Source organism: Salminus brasiliensis, chromosome 4 (genome assembly GCF_030463535.1).
Source record: "Salminus brasiliensis chromosome 4, fSalBra1.hap2, whole genome shotgun sequence".
Taxonomy (NCBI): Eukaryota; Metazoa; Chordata; class Actinopteri; order Characiformes; family Bryconidae; genus Salminus; species Salminus brasiliensis.
In genome coordinates this window covers 28,007,457-28,023,547 of record NC_132881.1, presented here as the reverse complement: position 1 = coordinate 28,023,547, position 16,091 = coordinate 28,007,457, and the positions used below count along the sequence as shown (strand labels likewise).

The following is a 16,091-nucleotide window of genomic DNA, read 5'->3' as shown; positions in this document are numbered from 1 at the left end:
CATGGTCCTCAGAAACCACTCGGAGCGAAATAACAGACCGGCTTCAGATTGGGCTCAGCGCGCGGTCCATGAATGCGGGAGCGCGTGTGTGAGCGAGTAGCGCCGGAGTGAAGAGCTGCAGGCTGCGCGCGGTGGTTCTACACATTTGGATTGGAGGGGCGACATGTAAGGGTCGCGTTTGCGCTGCACCGATTGGACAAAAGCGTCTCGAGCGAGCAGAGCTGATTGGTGGGCGGGACCACCGTTCACTTTGGGCCTGATAATGAACTCTATTAGTGTGATCATTCACTGAGTCCCTTCAACAGGTCAGTCCCATCACAGAGGATAAATAAAAAAACCTCTTGACTGACTTCAACATAGCGCAGAAAACCATCCACCACTTCAGTCTTTTAACACATCTACGGTTCACATTTATCCTTTTCACTCTCAGTATTTTTTAACTACAATTATTATTATTATTATTATTATTATTATTATTATTATTATTATTAACAGCAATAACAAAAGAAAAAAAGAAATTAACAGCACTTTTAGTTTGCAATTTTTTGCACTTCTTTTCTCTCTCTCTCTATTTTTTTCAAACAGTACCTCTACTCTAAATCGTCTTCATTTTATTTTCGCTTCAGGTCAGTTTTGCTACGGGGTACACTCTGCTTAAAAGCATTATACACTATTAACTAGTCTATACAGTCCTGAATGTACGTTGATAAACGTTATTCATTTCTGCATGATTTTCGTTTTCGTGCTCTTCCCTGCGTCTTATCAGACCTGTGAAATTATGATTTAGACTTTACAAGGTTAGTGAAAGATGATGTTCTATATTTTAAACCAAACTGTGTTATTGTAAAGCGCACAATTGTATTACTAACAGTTTGTTTTGTGTTTGTTGGCTAAACAGTAAAAACTATTATAAATAACTATAAAATATTTTAGAAATAACCAATTTAAAAATAATACATGTTTTGATGTATTGTGGATCGCAGGTATTTGACTGCTCATTAGCTTTATGTTAAAATGTAAAAACATGTTTAGTTTTATGTTTTTTGAGGAACTGAGACTGAACAGGTTTCAGTGGGCTGCTGTGTTTGCTCTTTAGGCCTGGCGGGTTGAGTTTTCTTTAATGAAAAGCCGTGACCCGTCTCCTACAGTAACGTATTAACCAGAGCGCTTTCCACAGCTGGTCCTGGATAAAGATCTGCCAGCAGAGCCGAGCTGCCCTGTTTCTGAGCGCTCGTCCGTTACAGCTACGGGCTACAGTGTGGAGCTCGGCCGAGTCGCGGGGTCAATAATTGAATAAGTGCGGTTTCACTGGTTACACATATAAACCCGAACTCCACACACGAGTCAATTAAGCAGAGAGTTCATGAACTTGTGCTCAGCTATTAATTTTCAGGCCACCTCGGTTTTCCTGAGGGCTCGTCCACTCTGCGTTTCATCTCGTGCTTTTAAAGGTAATGATTAGCCTCCTGATAGGCTCGTTACCTCCAGTGCGCATTAGAAAATCATTACAGCAGAGCATTAGTCTGCACAACAGCATGTTGAGCGACTATTTAGAAACCAAAGAGCCCGTGAACGCGCACAGTCAGCACTACACCCGCCTAACGAAGGACCTATGGGTCTTATAATTAGTCCAGGTTTATAATTAGTAGTTTTAAATAGATGAGAAATACAATTACATTTAATGATCACTAAACAGATTTATATTTTAGAAGAATCTTTAGTTTGTAATTGTTCTTACTACCAGTACATGAATAGACCTTAAAAACAAATGAATTGGTTTTAACGTGGCTGTTTACATGATCCGAGTCCAAATCCGCATTAACCAAAATATTTTGAGAGTTTTCAGTTTAGAAATCCAATCTTTTCAAGCCTATTTATTTGCATGTTTACAGTGTGTTTTAGTGTATTATATTTTTAAACGCTTCTGCAAGTAGAAAGTATTTCTTTCTGTTATTAAATGTAATGACAAGGAGCAAGGATCAATAAAAATAACTATTAATCCACTCTTCAGATTATTGTTATTATTGAAATGATTGTTTATGAATCATTTTTTACTATGATTTAATTTACCATGTATATTCAGTCAGAAACTCAGTTCCCCGAGTGCTGCAGTCCTTTGTCGCGTAGCTAAGCTGCGTTTTTGAACGATTTCGCACGTTTTGGTCTTGATTTGCTGGAGCATGTTTGTGTGTTGGTTTACAGGCAGTGCAGGAGAAGCCACTGAACTGTACAGTTCCCCTGAATGGTGAAGCATTCCTAATATTCTTCTCATTTCATCACTGTGTGTCTGCGCATCAGAAAGCCGTGGAAGCTAAAGGAAAAAGGGGGGTGAGGTGTTAAAAAAAAATCTCAGCACCTGCGTTACGTCACTAGATGATATCTGTGGTTTTGGAGCTCAGAACTTCCCCCATGAACCACTGAGTGAACAGCTACGTGCTCCGCTCATATACAGGCATTCTGGAAGACGCCTTATACGCCGCACCGCATAATTACAGTGTACTCTTAAAACTAGGAGGAGGAGGAGGAGGGGGGGGGTCGAGGGGGAGAGGGGGAGAGAGAGCAAGTCTCACCCAATGTTTCTGTCTGCCACTTTTCTCTCCCGTTCCGTAATTAAGAGCTCATGGAATCTGTAATGAATACTAATAGAGCAACCAGCCATCTGCACAAACACAAAATTAAAAACTACCATGCTGAGAGGGAGAGAGATAGACTGAGAGAGAGAGAGAGAAAGAGGGACAGAGAGAGAAGGGAGGATGGGTGAGAGATTTAACCTCGCAGCAAACGGAGGCGTCAGGAAATGAAGCGATGTGGAGATTTTTTAAAGGAGAGAGAGAGAGAGAGAGAGAGAGAGAGAGAGAGAGAGAGAGAGAGCGAGCGCCAGAGAGAAACACACAAGGCACTGTGCTATTTGTAGCCCATCTGGGGCAAAACAGAAGTGGGACATGTTACAACGGTAGAGGCAAACACACTACAAAAGCAATATGTCTTGTTTAACTATTTAGTTGCTCATCCTTAATTAGAGAATGCACTGCTGCGTTGCTGATCCTGTCATTTGGTTTTAAGGTGTGTTTCTAGGGAAAGTTAGGTCACGGACCTGCGCTCAACCAGCCTGCCTCCGTGACTCCATATGGTTTAATGATTACCTGAGATGTGAAAGCTTTAGCAAAACAACCTCCTCTAAATGAGCTTCAGTCTGGGGCTGAGAACTGCTCCAGTGCAGTGAACTGAAACCTTGGAAATGCTTCAGATTGAGCACTCCCTCTAATGCGCTGTTCAGTAGTCCTCCTGCTGTCCGCTGCTGCCCTCTAGTGGTCGCTTGACCTCACTAATGCTCCTATGAGGAAAGCAGATGAAATCCTTACAGCAATGTTCCCACATCTACGGTTTAGCTTTCTAAGAAGAGTAGATGCGGTTACTGCAGAAACGGAGGCACTCTATGAAGTATAAGAATGACTACCGTTGGATGAGCAGGTGTTTTTTTTTTGGACACATGAAACCAAATAACATCAGAATCAGCTCCATTTCTCCAAGTATGTCACACATGCAGAAAGTGCCGAATAACATGCAACAAACTACAGCCCAGACAACTTCAGAACACTGAATAAATACTTGAGAAATTAAATAAAATAAAGTGGACATGGAACATACATATACCAAAGCAAAATAAAAAAGTAGTACTAAAAAGGTGTTGTCTCATTAGAATAGTGTAATTAATTTGTGGTGCTTTATTGTTCACAGAAAACAAATGTTCATTACACACATCATGGAAATGTCATGGCAGTATTGGACTTTGATGTGTAAAAACATTGATTTCTTTGACTTTTACAGAGCATGAATAACACTCTGGTGCACATGTTTTTATTTGGGGGTGGGAGAAAGGCCACTCTGGCCACTCTGAAATACAACAAAACCCATATTTTACAACCCATTTTTAATATCTGATGTCACACATGATGCAATTTACAGTTATGCTCACCAAGCCATGTATCAAAGAACTGAGCAGAGTTCTGAACGGAGCTCTAGAATGACTGAAGACGTCTCTGGATGATGGATCATTCTGTGTTGAATGTTGCCTTCATTCTGTCCTTAACCAGTGTTCTGTCAGCTGGGTGGTTCATTAGAGGCATCACCCCTCTGCATTCATCACCAGATAACTCATCAAATCACTTCTAAAAGATCTGAAAACTTTGAGAGTCTAATCATTTTTGAAAAGCTTTGAATCAATTCAAGAAGAATTGCTTCTGAAAAGAGTAGAGCTCAATTTGGACGTGCTTTTGAAAAGGTTATGAATTGCTTAAAGCTTCTAACTGCCTTTTAAAATGCTTTAAATACTACTACTAAAAATATACACTTCAGATTTAAATTACTTTTGGAAAAGATTGGAATCACTTGGAAAAAAAACCCTTCAATTTAGTCCTGAATCACTTAACAAAAGAGCTTTGAATCACTATCCAATTGGCTTAAATCAATAAGAAACACAAATCACTTCAGAAAAATAAAGAAGTAAATACATTGGGCAACATTTTCTAAAGAAAAGCTTCAAATCACTTTTAATAGGCTTTAAATCACTTTATCGTGATAGGATTTGAATCACTTTAAAAGCAATTCAATTGGAAATGCTTTTTAAAAAATGGTAAAAATCACAACAAACAAACCGTGAATCACTCAGACATTAACATTGCTTTGGAAAAGATTGGACATTTTTTGAAAAGCTTTAAATCAGTTTCAAATTTTAATCACTTTAAAAATAACTAAAGAGATTAGATTAGATTCACTTTTTTAAAAGATGGAAAAACTTTCACTTTCAAAAGAGATTCGAATCACTTTTAAATGTCTTTGCAGCGCGTTGAAAGTGATTCGAATCTCTGCTGAAAGTGATTCGAATCTCTGCTGAAAGTGATTCGAATCTCTGCTGAAAGTGATTCGAATCTCTTTTGAACATGCTTCGAATCTCTTGAAAGTGATTTGAACCATTTTGCAGCGCGTTGAACAATTTTGCAGCTTTCAAAACAATTCAAATGACCAAGTGGCTAAAAAAATAATTACTTCCTAGATTTACATTACTTTTAAAAGATTTATACAACTTTAAAAATGACTGAAAAAGATTCAAGCCACTTTAAAAATAAAATTCCAAAAAGATTCAAATAACTCAAAGATTTAAAACACGTTTTTAAATAATTTAAATCACTTTAAAATATTAACCATTAACAATAACAATAATAAATAATAAAAATAGGACCTGGATCACTTTCTTTAAATGCACCACAGGAAGGTCCATGGAGACAAATTCAAAACATTTTCACCAGCTGAAATTTACACATGTACACTAGTGAAACAAAGATGTAAATCAAATATTAATAGACTAAAGATTTATTTTCACTTTAGGCTGAATATCTAATAAACAAGAGTTACTAAAAAGTTATTATGTGATGTGAGTTGAGGAAAGACGTCGCTTAGGCCTGTCGGGGGGTGTTAACGCTAACGCTGCAACTGAACAACTGGCTACATCTGCTACAGACGGTAAGGTTATATTCCTCTTACCGCATTAAAACGGCCAAATGGTTTTCATAGACTCGGAAAGCAAACGGAGCACTTGCTCACGATGGGATATATTAAAAAACCCCCAAAAAAAACAAAAAAAAAAACGGGCCAGTGGGCGTGGCGCGGCTCTACGTAGGCGCGTGTCAGCCAAAGACTACGCCTGATCTCTTCATCAACACTAAATCAGGAGACGACAGAATGTGCGCTTCTTAATGGTTGAAGCAAAAAAGTAGAATTGGTAGGGACGGTGGGGACATGTCTCTCTCAGTAGGTATCTGCGACTATTAAACTGCCCTAGCAATAATTTCGATAAAAAAATAAAATAGAGCGGCCCGTTAGTGCTTAGACAATGTAGTTTGGAGTCTAACAGGACTGACTTTGCTGTTTCTTGCTAACGTTTGAAAGACTGTGGTTGTAGTTAAAAAGTGCCAAAGCTCTGCCAACTAGATTCAGCAGCTGTGTGCTCAGAAATCGCGTCTCGTTTTAAATCAGTCAAATGAGGAACGATTCCGCTATAATGCAAAACTATTATGCTATAATACAAAACCGATGGCACCCCTTCACGTTAGTGTGTGTGTGTGTGTGTGTGAGTGTTTGGTAATATGATCAGTCAGGATGGTCGTCAGAAAAAGAAAGGTGAACTTCAAGGAGTTACTTTACATCAAGTCTAAGTCAAAATAAAAATTCTCAGTTGCTAAATTCAACAATAATGAGTCAACAATAATGGTAATAATACATCTCAACAAAGGCATTCATATGCTTACAGTTCATATGGCTGCACTAATTCATATCGCTGTTATTTTCACAGGTGACAGAAACAACCCGACCCAACCCGTGTAGCAGCTCAGACAGAGGAGAGACAGATGGATTGGCAGGGTCACAGGTAAAGACGAATGGTGACTGAATGTCAACCCCTGAATGTTTGCTTGTTTAGATGTTTTATCATGAGGTGCAGAAAGCTAACTGGGATGGTTTTGGTGAACATAATCACAATTGGGTAATTATTGTCGCAGGAACATACTGGTATAAAACAAAACCTTTATGAGTGTATAGGCTGCCATGTATATAAATAAAGGTTTTGGATGACATGTAATTGCTGTCAGAAGCCTATCATAAATATATAAAAGCCTCAGCGTCCATGGTGCCACCTGTGGACCAATTTTATGTCCCCACCAATGTTAATCTTATGTCCTTGGTTTGAAGGGAGTTAAAACAACACCAACATTGATCTATAAGCACTCAAGATTTTGCTGTGTACATAGTGAAAGAACAGAAATGGTGAATGTGTATGAAATGGGTTAGGGGTTTGTGCGTGTATGTCTGATCTTTTCTGATCTTCATTCTCTGCTATGGCTGACATCCTAAAGAGAAAGGAAACACTGCATTAGGGAAAGTGGAGGATCCTGCTTAGGTGCAAATCAGCACTCAGCAGTTGAGGATATACAGACAGCTGTGCTTGAAAGCAGATAAATATTTGCATGTAATGGACATTGGAGGAAAGTAACAGCGCTTCTACCTTTTTGACATGTATTTATTTATTTTTGATGAAACATTTTTTATCTGTTTTACAGAATTTGCAGTTTTCTCAGACCTCTAGTGACTGACAAACATAAATGCTCTACTGCCACCATATGGGCAATTCTAGCATGGCAGAATACACCTACACTCGCTCGCATGCGAGTAAACACTCATATATGACCAAAATCATTACTTTGATATTATTTTGTTATTGAAGATAATGTTTTTACTTTCTTCTTATTTTTATTATCTTCAGTGCAGTACAGTCCTGTAATACTGAATGTGCCAACTCAGGACAACACCACCTTCGTTAAATCAGCATTTGGGTAAAGTAAAGTGTTAATAAAATAAATAAAGTAAATAAATACTTTTTCAGACAAGACGATTATGGTGGGGTGTTTTCTTTTCTGTAATAGTGTAATAGTGTTCTTTAGCTCAGGGGAGTTGCCTGATTACTCCCAGCAGTCAGTTTCATAGGAGGGGTGCATGATGTGAAATACACAACCATGTGATTTTACAGTCAGATAGTAATGCCACTTATTATTCACTTGCATCTCATTGTGTGTTCAGTTCAGTGCTATTTTTTAAACTGTAAATCTAATAAACCATTGTGTTAATAATTATAAGTTAAGTAATAAGTAGAAAAACACTACACTGTCCCTTATTACACATTACATGGTCTGCACATTTTGTGTTTTTGTTATTTTGCCAACATTTGCAGCACATCTTCACTCTATCCCATCATATTTTAGTTCAGTATATTTACATTGGCTTTACAAGGACTTCAATTCAAATTAGGTATCTGTGTTTACCTTGTATCTCACTAACTAAGAATCGTTACCTTGAATCGGCTACTAAAGCTATGTCTATGACTGGCATATCAACAAATAAAGCATTTTTAGAAAATGTTGGTGTCAGTGACAGTGAAAGTTGTATTTAGTCTCCACCCTCTCTGTTTCAGAGTTAGACCACGTAACCAGTCTCATCTGGTCATTAAGGTTTTATTGTTTCTGAACCTACATTTTAAAAAATAAAGGTACTTCAAATGGTTCTTTGAGCAATGTCAAGGAAGAACATTTTTTGTAATAGAGATGTGACATTTAAATGAATAAGGAACCTCAAGAGTAAGTTTTTGGGGTCTTTTAAAGGTTCCTCACACTCACATATCTCTCACAAGCATGCCTCTACCAAAAGTGGTTCTTCTATGGCATCACTCAAAGAACCACTTATAGCACCTTTATTTTTATGAGTGTATCGTGCCTTTCTATAGTTAGTCACTGTTCCTCTTTGCTGACTACATCATTTACAGATATGAATGTATTCGTCTTGATGCACAAAATGGCCATATAATTTGCTGCCCCACTATTCTCTGGCTGACAGACAGAAACTAAGGTTGGCCAAACCCTGAGTCTGGCACTTTTCCCCAGTCTCATTTGACTACCCTTATCTATTTCATTCAGCCTCAAGTGTTATTCTAAACTAGCATTTGCATCGTGAAGCATGTAGAGGCAAGGTTAGCCTGCAGTAGTACGTCTGCAGAATTGAAAAGTTTTGGAAACTCATTACAGCAAATCAACAATAAACAAGTAAGTTGTGGGAAAAACTATGACAGCACATAAAAGTTTTTCCATTTTTATATTTTCCTTTGTGTTTAAGCAGCTTTTACATGGTTTATGTTGGGATTGGAATGTGAAGGTTTAGTTAAAAAGCTAGAAGTTAAAACATGAATGAAGTTGTTGGGCATATTTAGGCATCCCTGGTCAACATGTCTGTTAGTGCAAATAGCTTAACAAAAAAGATTGATTTCCAAAATCCACACATTTAAAATGATACATGTCTTTAATATTGTAAGATCCCATTGTTCTACTTTTACAGTTTCAGAATAAGAAAAAAGAAAATGGCCTAAAACAAACATCTGGTAATCCAACATGTTCAGCAAGACTATTTAAATGCTTTTTGTAGCAGATAAGAGTCCTTCCATTCTTGTCCGAGTGTTCTCACAGATTCTTCTTTGCAAATGGCTTCCATTTTTCACATATTCTTGCTCAGCACTGCTCTGCTCTTATCAGCTCTATTTACAGTTTTGATGATGTTTAGGTCGGTAGACTGCAAGAGCCATGGCAAAACCTTTAGCTTGCATCTTAAGAGGTAGTTTATTGTGGGTTTTGAGGTGTGTTTAGAATCATTATCCTGCTTTGCATCTTCAGCTTTCTTTAATACTGTGTGATGTTTGCTTTCAGAATTGGATGGCCACTGGCTGCAAAAAATGTTTCTCCAAACATATGTTTGCTCACTGCAGCCAAAACTATGTTGGACACAGGGAATGTTTTCTTCTATTGACCATTCCATGAAGGTTATATTTGTGCAGGTGTTGCTGCACAGTAGAACAGCGCACCATCACTCCAGAGTCTGCTAATGGGTGTTTTTTTTGCTTTTCTAGCAATCCAGTGGATAGTTCTCTTGGTCTTACAGACTTTAACTTTACCTCCAACTGTCTTAATTACTTTACCATCTAGGGAAACGGCTATCTGAAAATTCTTTGATATCATCTTATAGTTCCTCTTGCTTTGTGGGCATCAGATATTTTATTTTCTAGAGTGCTAGGCAGCTGCTTAAAGGAGTTAATGGGCACTGATAATTGGGACATGGATTTATGGGTCAAAGCATTTGTAATTAGCATTACCTTTTCCTAGCAATGACTGTGAACAAGCCTTAACAAACTAATTAAGATCTGGTACCATCATGAATGTTTCTGATAGATGGATGCCAAAATAGTGACATTATGCACCTTAACTTTTTTTTTTTTACTATGAAACCGTACAAGCTTTTAATGTATGAATCTGGCTGACAATGCTGAAAATAATTATATATACATAATGGAACTTATTTTCAGGGCACGCTTCAGTTAAAAGGCGATTTCTGTTAGCAGCTCACAGAGAAGCAGAAAGACTATTTACACCTGAAAATGCTTTATTTACTCGGAAGCTCCTGGAAAGGTCTCGCTGAGCTGGCTTGTTCTTCATGCATGGCTGTTGATGGGCTTTTGTTGAGAGTAAACAGAAGAGAGGATGCAGTAGCTCAGGCCGCTCAGCCGGACGCGCTCACACCACATCTCATTAATAAACTAACGGACCATTTTGTTTCACATTAACTCTGTGTGTTCAACTAATCTGTTCTGCTTAACTAGCTGCGGGTTTTCACTCGATCTGAACGAGCTGGGAAAAATCACAACTAGCTCAACCACCGTCACCTGCGTGTGAAATGGAGCAGTTCTGCCACCTGCAAGAGCTCCTTCACGGAATAACTTCCCTTTTAATTTCGCAGCCGGTGTAATGATCGTTTTCTCCTGTTCCCTCCCAGTTCACGTGTTTTCCCCCAGTGCTATAATGGCACTGGAATGGCACTTGTCTCTTTTTGAGCGCTGGCGGTTCTCGCACTGAATTCTTGGGAAAACAGGAACGACTCAATTTCCTGAGAGTTAAAAAAGGGCTTCATTGAGACGTTGGCCGGGATGTGCCATTAGCATACAGGGCTCGTTTAGAGAGGGGCCTTAGCCTTGTGCTCTTTTCATTCACCTTCTCCTCCGCGTTAGAAGTCATTGTGTGCTCCATATGAAACCCTTCACAAAGCCTCAATAGCCCTGCTCTACTTCAAACGCTAGTAATGAATGCTAATGACTGCAAGATAGAGTGGCAGGGCAGGGCTCTACAAATAAAATGCAAACACCAGACTTTTACAATCCTCTACTTTGGTTTTAAGAGCGTTTTATAAATCCTCATCCTCGGTTTTATGTTCTTTTTCATTCAGCAGTGGTCTCCTGGCTCTTGGTTTTAAGTCTTTGGTCTGAAAGAAGAAAAGGATCTTACAGATCAGATCTACTAAAGTCAGTGTTTCTGCTGAATGAACACCCATCTACTCAACTGTTATCTGTTAGTGACCCAAATGAATTACTTTTAGAACTATACACACTCTTACACTTAGATTATGATGGCCTGTGTGTGTGTGTGTGTGTGTGTGTGTGTGCGTGTGTGTCACCGGGCTTCTCACTGCTAAAGAAAGCTGTGGTTAGTCAAGTCAGAGAAGAAGATGATGCAGTGCTGAGATGAAGTGATGAGCTCCAGTGTTAATACTGCTGGCAGGGGGTGCAGACTGGAGCTCTTTGGGGGGAGTAGAGGGTAGCAGTGACTAATTGGAACGGTGAGCTCCCCTCCCCTTTCCTCGCTGTTCCTGTGGTTTTTCTCAGGGTCTCCCCCCTGCTGAATCTCCCGGCCCGCTGTGGGATTACACTAGATCACATCAGAGATGCTTTGTCCACGCATAATCAAACACACGCACAAAGGGATGAGTTCAGCTAATCAAACTTGTAGACAGGAAGGGAGATGTGAAGAGACACCAGTGCATGCGCAATAGGATATGAAAGGATGAAGAAAAGAGGTCTGCTTCTGTTTCTCCACATTTTTCTCTTGTTTGGTCTTTTTTCTTTGATATCTAGTCAGAAAATGGAAAACCAAATGATTGTCAAGAGGAATGCTTAACCTAAACAAATTAGTTTAATCTGACTGGTTTTATTGAACTCTAATAAAGCCTTTGGATGAATCAGAAATAAACACAGGTTAGATTAATAAAAGTAATATTTAAGTGTTTGCTGAAACTTGCAGGACATCAACATGCTAAGCTCAGTGTAAATTACTGAAGTATAAAATAAGAGAAGGCTTAGATGGCCACAAAGGGTCGTTACCACTTTTATTTCCTTCAAAAGCATGTTTGAAAAATAAGATTTGTGGATGTGAAGAATCTTTTAAAAGTTTAAATAACCTTCTGTAATACAAGGATTCTATACCAATGTAATGGTTCTTCCTGAAATATTTACATGATGTGGAGGTTCTTTAAACATAGCATATTATTTAGGTAATCAAATATGGGGAGAAACTCAGCTTTTTAAAGAGTACAGCTAAGAGGACTAAATCCAAAAAATCAAACATTTTGTAGTGTAAGTATTAAATGAGAGGACTACTGACTGTGTTTCTCTCTCTGTGTCTCTCTTTCATTCTCTCTCATGTGTGTTTCACTACAAGTGAGTTGCTACAAGTGGCTGTTTAAAAAGGATTGGGGATTAATGAAAGACTGCAGGCTTTTCTAACAGGGCTCTCCTAATAGGCTTTATTCATCTCTAAAGCCAATAATCATGTGAAATGTGACTTGCAGACCAGCGAGAGCCAGAAGAGCCAAGGCACAGATCAGAGAACTATCAAGCTCATTTGGCTGCATTTTTAGGCATAAATTTAGCCTAGTCTCAGACCACATGCTCTGAGTAACCAATGTCCAAAAACTAGTCCCCATAGAACTACACTGTGTCATCCATGCTGAATATCTTAGTAATCTAATATTAATACTAATGTGGGTTCAAGAATGCCTATTCTAAATATATAATGAATAAACCATGGTATGTTGTAGAATGTATTAAACCATTTATTTCCATCTGATCAAATATAATAAACCTTTGGGTAAATATATAAAAGTCTGGATCTCTATCTTCTACAACCGTTGATTGTCCGTTTGGGCCTTTTGGTGTCCTCTGAGCTGTAAGATCACACGTGGGCTGCAGTATATGAATGTACATATAGCTCACCTAGTTTGATTGTTTCATTACTCCCATCTTTGCCCATTTGATTCCCCATTTTGTATTGTGTTGTACCTGTAATTGTCACTCATTGAGCTGATTCCTTTATCTTCTCCAGAGTCTTCCCTTCAAGGATTATCTGGATTAAGAGAGCAGAAAAGAAACATTGTGACAAGTGTGTTAACTAATAATTGCTGTGTTCTTAGTGAAGGATTACTAATCCAAACTAATCACGATCGTCAGACCTGTGGCTGCACAAAGTCACCATGCTAACAGGCTTTACTGTGCTTCAGTGTGCTATGGAGAAAACACAAGTGAAGGACAGCACCATGCCTAAAAGGCTCTGTCTACGATGGGGAGACACACACGCTTTCTCTCTCAAATGAACAGATCTGTTTGGAGCCAGAGAGGATGTGTGTCTCCCGGTCTCACAGCTGGGCATTAGAGTTAGCTTTCACTCTACAGTTCACAGTCCCATGCAGACCAGACTGGTTTGTGTTTGATAGAAACATGAGAAAGAGAGTGAAAGGAAGTCTGTTTTGCTTGAATTTGCAAAGTCAATTTAAATTTTTTGGTGAGGGGGGTGAATGTTCTCAAACAAAACTGTGAGAAATCTGAGAATTGAGATTGAGAATCTTACATGTATCTTATTGTGTGGATCTAGATTACTCACTACAAATGATTTCGACATTACTGTTTTCAGTTAATCCATGCCTTGCTATAAAATAGAAATTCTTTCAAAAACTAATCCAGTGATTTTACCCTTATTTCTGAATAAACCCTAAAAAATAAAGGTGCTTCAAATGGTTCTATAAGTGATTCCATACAAGAACCACTTCTAATTTCATGAACAACCATGTTTGGTGTGCTGGTGAGGAACCTTTTTAAAGATTTAAAGACCTGTATCTTGATGTAAAGGTTCTTTACCAACTTCAGAGTGGTTTGGTGTAAAACGCTCCTTTCTAGGGTTTCAAAAGCTTTTAAAATCACTTCTCAGAAAGTTATTGCATGAAACAGTTATGATAAATACGCTTTCAGATTTCTGACTCATTCTTTTATGTTGTTTATGTTGTGATGATTTAAAAAAATATTTTTTTTATTAAAATATGATGTTTTCTTTTATGCTTACAGCTATTTTACTATTAAAAACATACACACTGTTGATGTCACACAACAAGCTCATCTCCAAAATGGCAACTTATTTATTTATTTATTTATTTTTTAATATAAAAACTCAAAAGACAGAGGACGTAAAGGTTCACTGGTCATCATTTTGCATAGCAGATAAAGTCTATATTTGCATTGTAGTCATTATGACCTCTGACTCCTATGTATCACTATAAATAAATTAAGGCCAATATGATACTTCTCCAACAGGGCTGGAGGACTCCTGTTTTGTGCTTTTCCTGCTTAGGCACATCTGATTAAATCTATTTCTGTGTCAGGTATAGTCAGTGTGTTATAGCTGAGAAATCAATTAACTGTGCTGGACTCTTTCAGTTCCTGATCCCTGCTCTAAGATTAACCATTTTACACTACACCACTCCAACTGACTTTTTTTTTTTACATTTCAAAATGTAGAAAAATGTTCACGAGAGACATTTTGACATCAAAGAAATCCTTAGTTAGGATTGAGAGCCTAGTCCTGGTCTGCAGGTTCCTTTCAAAGGAGAATCTCCATTCAGAAAGCTGCATAATCCAAGGCTTAATCCCTGTCCATCCCTATTAACTGACCTGAACATTATCTAATATTTCTTACAAAAGACTGTTACAACACTTGATTCTTTTTATGGCATTACCCATTGTAGTATCTTTATTTTTTAAGAGTATGTGATTATCCTTTTCTGTTTAATGGCCAGCAATAGCACCTTCCCACCCACATTTACCCCCCCCCCCCCTTTTGAATTTGGTAGACTTGTGTTGCCAGTTTTCCATTAAGATTTGTCCACCTGACCATTACCACATATTATGAATCGTTGCACTATTGTTTACCACATTTAGACAGATATGGACCAGAAAGACTGAAAGGACTCTTTTTGTTCATTTTAAAAAATAAATTTAGTTTATTTCATCCATACAAACGTGTACAAAAAGAAGAAGGCGTACTCTCATAAGAGCCATAATACAGAAATGTCTTAAATATATAACTATCTATGTATTAAATATTTTTACAAACAGTGAACCACTCCATCTTTAGCAGTTCAAATATGTACAAAACATGAGTCACTGGAGGTCTGATTCTCCTCAGTCGTTCAGTGAATCGTCGATGTCCACGTCCACCTCTGAGTCTTCGGTGAAGTCGTGCTCGTCCTCATCTCCCTCATCCTCACGGCCCTGAGAGCCGGGGCTTTTGGGTGGTCCTGCGAGGCCCAGCTTGGCCAGTTTGGCCTGTTGCTGCTCTAGACTTTGCTTCCTCCACTTGATGCGTCTGTTTTGGAACCACACTTTGACCTGGAGAGGAAGAAGGCGATGGTTTAGATGGTTGATCTTGCATTATCTCACTCAGGCGCTCGTGAATGGAATGTTGTGTTAGGCTCGTGCAGTTATTGGACTTAACCTACCTGTGCCTCTGTGAGCTGCAATGCGGACGCTAGCAGAAATCGCTCCGAGCCCACCATATACTGCTGGCGTGCGAACTCCTTCTCCAGGCGCGAGAGCTGCTCGTTGGTAAAGCTCGTGCGCATCCTCTTGGACTTGCCGGCCTTGTGCTTGTAGTGCGGGAGCGCGCCTGCTTTAGCCAGGGCTGCATCTGCAGAAGCAAAAGAAAATGGACAATGTGGTCAGCATGGAAAATGAACAGATCAAGGATTACGCTTAGTTTGCGCACCAGACCACCCTTTAAATCTTACAGGCCAGATACGAGCGCTTACCTTGTGAGTAAACGGCGCTGCGGCAGGTGGCATGGTAGCCGTATGGAGGGCAACAGTAGACCGGGTAACCGGGCTGCGTGTGCACGAAGCTCGGGCTGTACATGTAGTGCGGGAGCGGTGGGCACATCGGAAGCATTGCGCTTTGGCTGTGCGCATTGCTCAACACGCCCCTGAAGGACCCAGTCCTGGAGCGCTCCGCATGCTCAGGCCTCGCCAGCAGCGCGTCAATGGTGAATGATTTCCCTACGTGCGGTTTGGCCGCCGTGGCTGTGCAGTCCGCATGTCCGTAAAGAGCGTGAGCTCGCGCCGAGGGTTGCATGGTGTCCTCTTGAAGTATAGAGAGAGAGAAAAAAAAACGAAAACAAGGCCAGAAAGGCAGAGAAGATATCCGTTCCTACGCTGGTGTCTGCTGTTCCTCAGAAAGACAGGAGTGGGAATGATGTCTTTGGAGAGGCTGAGATGCCTTTTTATACACGCCCCCGAGTACAAGGTGTCAACGACCCCCCCTACCCCTCCCCTTTCTGCGCTTTTGTCTTTTAAAG

At 39.3% G+C, this 16,091-nt stretch overlaps 1 protein-coding gene across 1 annotated transcript; it reads right to left on the bottom strand.

Annotated features, from left to right (window-relative positions):
• Nucleotides 1-14,923: 14,923 nt before the first annotated feature.
• Nucleotides 14,924-15,868, bottom strand: noto (notochord homeobox). The gene is made up of 3 exons (XM_072676878.1): nucleotides 15,550-15,868; nucleotides 15,241-15,428; nucleotides 14,924-15,130 (listed from the first exon to the last, which is right to left on the bottom strand). The coding sequence occupies exons 1-3, from the start codon at nucleotides 15,866-15,868 to the stop codon at nucleotides 14,924-14,926; spliced, it is 714 nt and encodes a 237-aa protein (XP_072532979.1).
• Between the last annotated feature and the right edge of the window lie 223 nt (nucleotides 15,869-16,091).